We start from the raw sequence: 11,697 nt of genomic DNA, 5'->3' as shown, positions 1-11,697 counted from the left end.
TCTTTCTCTCAAGGTTTCAAGGTCTTTTGGGGCAGCCCTCAGCAACATTTGATGTTCCCCCACAGCCCTTGCACTGCCTTCCCAAAGCCAGGTAAGCAAGGCATTGGGGGAAGGAGGCACAAGGAGCTCTGATGGGGTCCTAGAGTCCTCCCACCTCCTTCCCAAAGCCAGCACCTTGCTTACTCAGCTTTGGGAAGGTAGAATGAGGGCTGGCAGGGGGTCAAATGTTGGCCTTGTTCCCCCCATGTGCACAACAAGGCAGTGTGAGGCCCGCAGGCTTCATGTCAAAGTACCCTTGTGGCCCACTTGATATGAAAAGTTGGGACGCACACAAAGACCTATATATGCCCACTTTGCATATACCTCTTTATACGCGCCGCATGGTTGGAGAACTGCATTGCAAAATTTGCAGAAGTGAGAATTTTGAGGGACAACTGTGTTTCGGTTTGTGTGCGGCTTTGGGAAATGAGAATTCTTTAAGTTTACCGTAAAACGTGATCTGAATCAAATATCTTCCCCATCCCTTTCAAGGCACAGTGGGACCCCACCCAGATTGGGAATCCCTGAACCAAATGCAACCATAGCTGAGTGGAAGGATCCATGCAGAGGTTCGATCTGTGACATGTCCAGTTCAAAGGATCAGGCAGCAGATGACAGGAAAGACTTCTGAGCCTGCAGAGCTGCTTCTAGCCAAGATTGATGATATGGTGATACGGATGAATTAATAGTCTCACCTGGAATATACAGAGAGCAGTTTTCTATTTTGCAAGTATGGATTGACTTGTTGGAAGGAAGGAAGGAAGGAAGGAAGGAAGGAAGGAAGGAAGGAAGGAATAGCAGATCTTTCCCATATGATCTGATGGGAAAGACAAGACTTGGGGATACTGATCTCGATCACCAATGAAATGTGTTGATAGGTGGAGCGCTGTGCTGGCAGTGATGCACCATATCTATCTAAACCTCAGCCTTGCTTGTCTCCCAGTACAGCCAGATCATCTGTACTGCCCGCTCAAGTTCTGCTGCATTTGATTGCAAACAGCAAGCTATAATACAGGCCCAGCCGCTGGCGCTACCTCAACACAGAGGGGAAAGAGTCTAGGAGTAGTTCCTGATCTCTGCTAGTTCCAAGAGGATCAGTGTTTCAAGGATGCATACTGGATGCTCTCCTCCGATTCAGAGTCTGTTTCATAGTCTACATAGGTGGGGCGAGGCCGTGGGCCCAGGTTCACCAAGGATGAGTAATGCAGTTCCTCTTCACTCTTGTTCACCACGTTCTCGTAGTCAGGTTTGGTGTCTCCCTAAAGCAGAAGGAGATACAAGTTGAGGGGGAGGAGTGTAGCTTAGTGGTGGAGCAGAGGGTCTACTCTAAAGGCAAAAGGTCTCAGATACAACCCCTGGCATCACGCAGGGCTGAGAAAGAAGCCTGGCTTCAAAATCCAGAGAGCTCCTGCCAGTAAACCATGAGTAGGCAATGTGGTACCCTCCAGATGTAATTAAACCCCAATTCCCATCAGCCCAAGCATGCAGGACCATTGGTCAGGGATGATGGGAGCTGTAGTCCAACAACATCCGGAAGGCACTCAGTTAGGAAAGACTGCTCTACTGTGTTAGAGAGACCCAGGGTTACACTGAAATGAAAGTCCAAAGGAGGTCAATAAATGCCCATTTTTCAAAATGCAGTATTTGGATAGAGTTGTATGGGGGTGTCTCAAAATGTTGTAATTTGCCTGTTTTGATTGGATAACTGACTGACTGACTGACTGACTGACTGACTGAATTATTATATAAACTGGAGTACATTTCATTGCATGTCATCTACCAACTTTCATACGTCAATTGTTGGCTAGTATATTGCAGAAGCAAAACTGGTGGCGGCTGCATAACAACTGTCCTGTGAGATGCTGTCAAATAGTGACCTCTACTGCACAGCTGAGGAACCTGTAGGCCTTCCGAATCTGTTGGACTACAGCTCCCATCATCCTTGACCATTAGGTGTTCTGGCTGGGGCTGATGGGAGCCGAAGTCCAAGAACCTCTGCATCCTTGCTCTAATACTTATAGAATATCGCAAATGGTCAAATATTAGCTGCTGCTATATTGTAGCTGTTAAAATCATGCCTAATATCAAACACTGTCTGCTGCTACAGGTTTGCATTGTCAAGTGCTATCTTCTGCATGCCAGGTGCTGTCAGAATCCCGACAGCTGCAGAAAATGTCCATTATCAAAATCTGTGGAGAAGAAATGATGACAACAAGGGTGGTGTTTGTTTGATGTTTGCAGCGCACTCATAGCAATCTGCCTTCTACTGAGTCAGATCACTGGTCCATTTACTGTACTTCAGTATTGTCTGCAAGTACTGTCTTTCCAGGGTTTCAGACTAAGAATCCTCCCCAGCCCTCCCTGGCCCTTCATCAAAGCTCAGTAGCATAGAATCTGCCTCGCATGGCAGGTTCAATTCCCAGCATCTCCAGGGCTGGAAGAGACTCCTGTCTGAAATCCTGGGGAGCTTCTACCAATCAGAATAGACCAGAGGTAGGCAACCTAAGGCCCGTGGGCTGGATGCAGCCCATTCGCCTTCTCAATCTGGCCCATGGACGATCCGGGAATCAGCATGTTTTTACATGAGTAGAATGTGTGCTTTTATTTAAAGTGCATCTCTGGGTTATTTGTGGAGCATAGGAATTCATTCATTATTTTTTTCAAAATATAGTCCGGCCCACCACATGGTCTGAGGGACAGTGGACCAGCCCACGGCTGAAAAAGGTTGCTGAGCCCTGAAATAGACAATACAGAGCTAAAAAGGCCAATTGTTTGGCTAGTTTTAAGGCAGCTTCCACCCAAAGCCTTGGAATATTTAGTAGAAACCACCTACACATTTTTCAGGGTGCTCGCTGCAAACTTAAGGACTAACAGCTTGGTTTTTTTGTGTGTTTTTTAAGGACCACAGTTTTTCATGATACTACATCTGCACTCCCACCCAGCCATGCTACAACAGGTATCCCTATGCAGTTGATAAAACTTTCACATTTTGGATTTAGTGGTTAAGCTTCCTGGATGCAACAGAGCATACTTCCCCACCTCAGTGCCTTCCAGACATCATTGGACTGTAACTCCCACCAGTCCGAGCCAGAATGGCCAACATTCAGAGGTGGTGAGATTTATACATAGCTATCAAGCGTCCCTTATTTGGCGGGACAGTCCCTTATCCCAGCACCATGTCCCGCTGCTGTCCCTTATTGATGATGTCCCTTAAATAAGCTACTGAAAGTAATGGAGCCCTTTCTATGTCCAGCAGTGCTTTGTCAACAACAAATTGTTGCTGTTTTTTGTGTTGAATATATGCTATATGGTAATTTATGGACCTAACAGGTATCTAAAGCCATTTGCACGCAACAAAATATGTATTTTATCAAAGTAATTGTTGATCCCTTATTTTGGCTGCTGGTCCCTTATTTTCAAATCTGTAAGTTGACAGCTATGGATTTGTAGCTTCATTAGAAGTGCCAATTAATACAGATCTAGGTCCCCCCCCCCATCTTTAGGGCAGGTCTTCCACATGCCCCAAAACTTTTATTCAACAGTTGCTTGACCAGACTTCAAGAGATTTCTCTCCTCTCTCCCGTCTCACCACTATGGCAAGGAAAGCCTCCTTTACCTATTGAATTTCTGCATCTCATGCAGATAGCAGAAGGCACTGGCATACTGTAATGATTTTAAAAAGTAGCACAGCTAGTAGGAGATGCTGTTGACAGTGCACATCCCTGGGGCCATGTTACGCTCTGCAGAGATTCTATCTGGGCCTTACAAAGGAAACACATGCTCGTCTTTTTAAAGAAAAATGGTTTTCACTTCAAGGGTGACGATTTCTTGTAAATTGCCAACAAGGGGGTGGGACAGCATAAGAAACCAGAAGCTGAATCAGGACAGCATGGCCCTGTGCATTAGCAAGCCTGATGATATGAGTTTCAAAGCAAATTCAAATTAAAAAAATAAATGGTACCCACTCAGTTCAGTTTTCACTTGCCATGAGCAACAAATCACTATGAAGGCAGTTCATTATCTATCCAGAAGTGGATTACCTGGGAAGGTTAGGGATGGTTTACCTTTCTCTCATGGTTGTGACATTAGCCCAGCTAATTAAAGGTATCTGGCATTTTATTTTGCCAGATTCGAGTGCTCTTTGTTTTTGAAGGTCCTTTAAAACAAAAACCACCTTCTCAAGTTGCTTTACAAAAACAGGGTGGAATTAAACCTGACTTTTTCATGACTCCAAAGGAGGGTGCTACTACGGCAACTTCCCTAATCTGATGTTCTCCAGCTGCTTTGGACTACAACTCCCATCATTCCTAGTCAGCATGGCCAATCATCAGGCATGATGGGAGTTTTAGTCCAAAACAGGTGGAGGGTACCAGGTTGGGGGAAATTGCATCAGGGCTTCCCCTGTTCTGTTCTTCTCACCACACACCTATTCTACAGCTGACCACAAAGTTGAGAAAAATATTCTAGTGACAGCTTGAATTCCCTGTACTAAACTGAAAGCCGCAATTCTCTCTCTCTCTCTCTCTCTCTCTCTGTCTGTCTCTCTCTCTCTCTCTTTAATATATATTTAATTTTCTGTTTTACAATTTAAAATACTCATTTTACACCCTTGAGATATCCATGACTTCCATTCTTCTCTTTCCATGGTTGATTTTGCATATAATAAATCCCTGCACATTTTACAAAAACTATACCTATCTGTGTTCCGTTATTGCATTCATCAAAACTTATTTACACTGTTGAATTTATCTTAATGCTGACAGCGTTTTCAGCTGTACACAGTTATTTCCCATATATTCAATACACGTTTATTGAAAGCCGCAACTCTCTGTGATGCTTTAAAAGAGGCAGACATATTGCTCTTAAACCTGTTTCTCTACAGTGTGAGTCAAACTGCCATTTGCAGTCTGAATGACAACCAAATTTAGTACATGACCTGAAACATTGGTCATGCTTGTGTTGGGACCAGACCCCTTTGAAGCCCCTACCTCCACCTTGCATGGACCAAACCTCACAGCATTTTGGAGTTATGGGGGATACCTTGAGATTACCCTCCGTGGTCCTTTTTCCCTCTGTGAGTCTACCTCCTCACCGCAGCATCTCCAGGGTCAGTGGAGAACCTGCTAGGATGTGGGCCCCTGGCATACTTCCAACCATATGTCAAGACATGCCAACCATAGGAGATCATGGGCTACAATACTGGAGAAGCCAAGTCATTCACACATCCCATGGGATTCTGTCTTGCAATGAAGATGTACCTTTGTGGGGAGCTGGGGTTTCTTTACCACACTGTAGATCACGGCATCATCCAAAGGTTGCGGTGCTTTGACACTATAAAGAATTGAAGATTCCAGTTAGAAAAGCATTCGGAGTATGGAAGAGGAATTTAGTGCTTAGGCTGTCTGAATGCAATATAGCAGCCTTTGTCAACTTTGTGCCCTCCATTAGACCACAACTCCCATCATCCCCAGCCAGCATGGTCAATGGTGAAGGATGGTTGGAGTTGTAATCTACATCCAGAATGCACCATGTTGCATTTTGTTGATTTTCAGTGGGTGGGTCCCTTACTGACTTTATACACTTTCCCATTCACAGGAGATGAGCAACAGAAGTACCAGATGCAAAGAAGAACTGGGGTTGCTGAGTCTTTAATCATCATGCAAACGATGTGGTTTCAGGATGGGCACATTTTCCCCACCCACCACATGAGAAGCTGTACCAACTGAAATCCCCTCTTCTACACCAGTGATAAACTCACAGGAGCTCTGGTGACCTCCTTTGTATCTTGTCCATCATAGGGAAGGAAGGAGAGAGAAAATATGGGCATTGGCAGTGTATAAATATAAAGGGACCCCTGACCATTAGGTCCAGTCGTGGCCGACTCTGGGGTTGCGGTGCTCATCTCACTTTATTGACCAAGGGATCCGGCATACAGCTTCCAGGTCATGTGGCCAGCATGACTAAGCCACTTCTGGCAAATCAGAGCAGCGCACGGAAACGCCGTTTACCTTCCCACTGGAGCAGTACCTATTTATCTACTTGCACTTTGAGGTGCTTTCGAACTGCTAGGTTGGCAGGAGCAGGGACTGAGCAACAGGAGCTCACCCCGTTGTCGCGGGGATTCGAACTGCCAATGCTCTGGTCGGCAAATCCTAGGCTCTGTGGTTTAACCCAGAGCGCCACCCGTGTCCCTTACAGGCAGTGTATAGGAAGGGCCTATTCAGTGATGACTCCTTGCATGTGGAAGCCCCTTCCTACTGCAGTTCATCTAAACCCATCACTTGTCTGACTCCCCCGTCTTCCAAAAAAGGCAACGTATCTACCACAGCTTCCCTCAACCCTCTAGTTTGCTCCCCATCATACCTGGCATAAACAGTGTGTTCCTCGGACAAACTTGGAGGGAACCTGAGCGCTGCATAAGAAATTGAAGTTTCTGCACCCTGGTTCAGGAATCCAATGGAGCCATCTGCTCCATTTTCTCTCAGCCTGTTGTTACCATTACACAGTTTTTCTCCCTTGGCCTAAGAAACAAAGCAGTGTTTACTCTCTTGCCTAGGACACCTTCATTTTCTCTGCAGGGACATATATTCCAAGTGCCCACCCACCCCTCCATGCAAAGGATGACAGGCTCCTGTGCCTTTCACGGGGTGTCCCATGTGTCACTCGGGGCTGAGAAAAGCCACCAGCTCCTGAAATTCAGAGCTACCCTGTCTCTGACTGTAAAGGTGGAACATAGTCATGGTGGCTAGTACCCACTGATATCTCCCACGAATTTGTCCAATTCTCTTTCAAAGCAAGGGGACGGCAACCAATTCCCACTGTGCCCCAGTCCCAATCGCAAGGCTGGAGGGATGACTCCCACAGGTTGCTACTTGCCACAAGGGAGAAGAAGCAACCACTATCATCATACTTGGGACTGTGGTGCAGCTTCATCTAATTTGTCCTATTAATTCATGCTGATCGTCACGACTGCCAACAACATCTAGAGTTCATTGGCTGGTCACAGAAGCAGCCATGTCACTTGTTATTTGCAAACAGATTCAACACCCTCACCCTCCCACAATGTACTGATGCCAGTGGAAAATAAGACTTAACCTTCTTCACAAAAAATGAGCCTGATCTCCGTGCCCTTCCAGTGCCGGGGTCTAATGTTTTCTTCCTGCAATGGTAGAAAAGATACAGTTCTGTCCCACTGGGGCAGTTCACCAGAAGACTACCACCACTTCCAAACCCCTTCACCAAACAGAAGGTGTGTGTGATTTATAGAAAGTTGATAGGCATTATTTAAAATGTCAGATCATTGGTCAATCTCTTCTGCTACATATTTTGGAAACTGGTCTGTCTGCCTGTTCTCTACAGGTTTTCCCAGCTACCAAACTACCGTTGCTAAATTCAGCATGAGAATTCTCAAGGTGGGGTAGTGGTTTTTGTCATTGTTGGGATGCCAAATGCCCTTCTGAATCAAGATGGCAGACTGAAGCTGGACATGGGTATGACTTTGATCATTTTTTGCCATAGGTTTGGCCGCCTCTCCAGATTTCATCACAAAACTTGGCATGAGGTGTCCAGAAGTGAGGGCAGGAGGCTTCATCAAAGTTTGGGTGTCAGGAGCCATTGTGAAGTAGGATGGCAGGCCCAAATGTGACCTTGTCTGGTTTAGGGCATGATGGGCCACTACACTATCCATTTAAAAAACACCTTGTTTGTTTTTACAAATTCCTGGACAATGTCAGACATTACCCACTAGTTATTTACAGTTACATACTGCTTACATGCCAAAATGGCTTCTAAGCAGTTTACAAGCATTAGCTCGATTATAAAATCCATACATAATTAAATGCACAATGATACAATGCCAGCAGAATAGGGAAGCCTACCTCCTCCAGAAACACCACCAGTTAATGACCTACCTGGGTCAAAGAGGCTCTCCCCACAACCACTTACCATCTCTGCACCAAGTGCGACAGCAACCCCAGGAGGAAAACCGCAAGTAGGACACTGCCCAGGCCAATCAGGGCACGCTTCAACACAGTAGCTCTGCTGTCTACATGACACAGAAAGGGAGAAAGCGCAGAATTTGCAACACCTGGCTGTAACGGCGAAAAGATTGTTGCCTGATCCCAAGCAGGCTTTTGTTCAGTTGCACACTGAAGTCCACCAGGTTCCTCTCCTTGGCATCCATCTGCCTTGCAAGCAGTGAGAAGGGCCTGAACTCAGAACATTGGCTTTGCATGCAGAAGGTCCCAGGCAGGGCTGTGTATACGCACTTTCTGAACCCCACCACCACCATCTAGTGCTCTGAGTGGCTGGGTTTGCTGCCATGTTTATTTCCCACAATAACTCTGACACTACAGCAGATCTCTATAGATTAGCAGTGGGGAACCTCTGGTCCTGGGCTCAAATACAGCCCTCCAGAACTATCTGTCTAGCTCTCAAGACTCTCCTTTGCCCATGCTCCTTGGTCAGGTCACAGGTTGTTGGAAATGCATTGGCCATTATATCCATGGATCGTCCTTCCACAATAATTATCAACATACAATTCTTGACAAAGCATGGTCATGCAGCTACTAAAACAACATTTTGCAAGGTAGAATTTTTGACCTGCCATTAATAACTACTCTAAGGTTACCAGACAACCCTGTTTCCCAGGGACAGTCCCCGGATTTACAAATCAGTCCGCATACAAAATCCTATAATTCCTATTGCAGTTGAAAAGTTTCCCCGGATTCATTGGAAAAAATCTGGTAACCTTAAACTACTTACAGGACACAGTGATGCCCATGGGCGGTGACTCCTGCTCAGAGATGCTATTGGAAGTTTTGCAGTGATAGGATCCTGACTGGTCGACCTGGATTTTCTTAAGCTGAAGTATCTTGGAAGTTTCCTGGAGCCTCTGTTTGTTCCAGTACCACGTGTAAACATCAGCTGGTGGGGAGGCATCATTATCGCATCTCAATGAGATACTCATTCCCTCAATGATAGCATCCTGGGTGCTCAGGAGTAAATGGACATTGCGAGGCCCATCTGCCAAGAAGAAAGGCAGGGAAGATACATTCAGCACTGTCCAGTATTTGTCTTAAGGCTCTCAATATGACTGAAGGGTTGCTGGTGCCCTTTGGGGCTTATAGGGCAGAAGACAGAGAGAGACCAACAGTAGGTGAAGCCAGAGCTATTGAGAGGCAGATCCAACTTTTTAACTTGAATTTTGCCCCCATCCTTTTTCCCTGCTGTGTTCTAGAAAGGAAACAATGAAACTAAGGAGGGTGGAATGGACAGCTCTGGTTCTAATTAAAAGGCAAGGGTTGAAGAAAAGATCTTGGAAGCTTGTCCTCAGCTAGAAGCAATGCTTGGAGGACAGGCAGGATGATGTGCCATTTGGTGGGGTGGGGATGCTGCCTCAGGTAGCAATAGCTGCCTAAGCAGACCCCACCTGCCCCACTACCCCAATTTATAGGGGTGAAGTGGGGCTGGTATTGACCCCGATTTCAGCTGAAATCTCACTGAAATTGGACAAGCTCTTGTGAAGTGCACAATATCTTACATGGTTTCAGGCTAGATCTCACCCGAAATTGGGGAGATCTCACCTGAAATCAGCACTTCTCCATCAGTGAATGAAATGGCAGGGAGGGTGGTGGAGGCAGCGGTGCCAATGGCAGGGCAGAGTGACACTTCCCATTTTGGCTCAAGCAGCGAGAATGGATGAGCCACCCCACAGAGTAAGGGAATCAGGTACTTGGGGTGGGGTCCTCATCAGCCATCTCCAGCACTGTCTCCTTTCCATACTCACAACGGACACTCAGCCAAACTGGTGAGGACTGTGCTGAGCCTACTTGGTTGCTTGCTTCACAATAGTAACTGCCAGAATGCTCAGGGGTCACGTTTGGGATGGTCACCGTAGAGTCCAGCTGCAGCTGTTGCCCTTCTTTGTACCATATGTAGGTGAGCTCCTGGGGGTTGGCATCTCTCACTTCGCATCTCAGCTTAACAAAGCTGCCTTCTTTGATCAGCCCCAGGGGTTCTCGCACAGCTTTCACATCCTTGGGACCAACTGCAGGTGGAGAGACCAAAGGCAATGTATCACATGAGGTGCCTCACCTGCCCTCGCACCTGAACACACACACGAAACCCGCCACACGCACACAACAACCACTGAATACAGATTCTTCTGCAGTAAATCTGAGTGATCAACCTCAATTTTCAGCTTGAAAAGCACATGCCTGCTGCACTCAACAGCCCTGCTTTTGGCAGTTGCCTTTTATTAAATGTTGCCAACAGTGGGTGCTCACCACTTGAGGAGCATCAGAAAAAAACATTCTCCAAAATATTTCTGCCATAGCGGGTCTGCCTGTGTAAGTTGCGACTGATAATGGCTCACAATTTCTATAGGCAAGCATCCTGGCTTCTGTCATATATAAGGCTGCTAACAAGTTGGGATCTCAGGTGTAAGATCAGTCTACGCCGAGAGGCTCTATATGCCAAAGAATACATCCTTCTTGTGATTTGGCTAAGGTATTTATGGTAAGTTCAACCTGCAATTCTCCAAACACGTAGTGGAGCCACATAGCCTGTGTGGCTCAAGTTTGCGAAATGACTGCACCTGCCTTCCCATAACCTCTGCTTGACGGGTGCACGTGTTCCAGGTCTTCCAGTAGCATTACTTACAGAGTGTTGTCACAGAGATGGGTGCAGATGCTGTACAGCTGATCTCGTTGCAAACTTGACATTTGTAAATGCTGACCTTTTCAGGTGGTGCAGTAAAGGTGTACAGTTCCTGAGTATGAGCTATACGTTCCCCTGACTTGTACCAGTAATACCGTTTGTGACTGGGGTTACTGCTGCCCACAGAGCAGTTCAGTGGGACAGTGTCTCCTTCTGTGATGGGCTGACGGCTATTAAGGATAAGCTGGACATTCTTGGGAGCATCTGGAAAATCAAATCAATGTTTTTTTTATTCCTGAGAAACATCAACCATGATGTGCGTAGTTGGGAGATGTGCACAATAATCAGTCACACACAAAATAGCAAAGAATGAGCATAAATACCTATAAATACAAATGTTGCACATTGACGAGTTAATATTGATAATCTCCAAGTTGTTCATGTGCACGGGTGCTGGTCATTTTCCAGAAGTATTTCTACATTTATACCCACTTTCCAAAAGTTAAGAGTTATATTCACAATAACATGGAAAAGGTTGCAGCTTAAAGATTGTAGTTCAATCTCTGACGTCTCCCAATAATCTACAGGGAAGAGTTACTGTGCCCACTAGGCCTGGAATCCTGAGTTGTTTGTTTCTTTGAATAAAGAGTTAACTTCACTGACATCATGTGAGTTATTACTGACCAGCTCCTGGCACCTGCCCTGACAGAATTGCTACCCAATTTCCCAGTCCCACTAGCATGATCAGCATCATTCAAATATCACCAGCAGAAGCATGGGAGCAGTCAACACACATGGGCTGCTAGTCTGCCGCACTGTGGAGCAGGTGAGCAAGAAATTGCTTATACTGAAAATGCAGTGGTGGCCTTGCACATTGAGATTTACAGCCTTTAAAAGGAAGGGCCATAGCTCAGTGGTAGGGCATCTGCCTTGCGTGTGGAAGGTACCAGGTTCAATCCCCAGTATCTCCACACAGGGTTAGGAGAGTCTCCTGCATGG

At 46.1% G+C, this 11,697-nt stretch overlaps 1 protein-coding gene across 1 annotated transcript in view; it reads right to left on the bottom strand.

Annotated features, from left to right (window-relative positions):
* Positions 1-352: 352 nt before the first annotated feature.
* The window catches only part of LOC309375864 (B-cell receptor CD22-like), a 35,674-nt gene continuing 24,329 nt past the window's right edge, over positions 353-11,697 (bottom strand). The window contains exons 15-22 of the mRNA XM_081921783.1: positions 10,702-10,962; positions 9,827-10,087; positions 8,803-9,063; positions 7,984-8,083; positions 7,135-7,198; positions 6,403-6,560; positions 5,298-5,370; positions 353-1,298 (exon numbers count right to left, since the gene is read on the bottom strand). Of these exons, the coding sequence (XP_081777909.1) occupies positions 1,134-1,298; positions 5,298-5,370; positions 6,403-6,560; positions 7,135-7,198; positions 7,984-8,083; positions 8,803-9,063; positions 9,827-10,087; positions 10,702-10,962 (1,343 nt within the window). The 3' untranslated portion in view covers positions 353-1,133. The remainder of the gene's footprint in view (positions 1,299-5,297; positions 5,371-6,402; positions 6,561-7,134; positions 7,199-7,983; positions 8,084-8,802; positions 9,064-9,826; positions 10,088-10,701; positions 10,963-11,697) is intronic.

The sequence above is a fragment of the Podarcis melisellensis genome, assembly GCF_964234715.1.
Source record: "Podarcis melisellensis genome assembly, chromosome: 8".
In the NCBI taxonomy this organism is placed as follows: domain Eukaryota; kingdom Metazoa; phylum Chordata; class Lepidosauria; order Squamata; family Lacertidae; genus Podarcis; species Podarcis melisellensis.
Note: the sequence above shows the minus strand (reverse complement) of the source record. Positions and strands in the feature narration are given on the sequence as shown.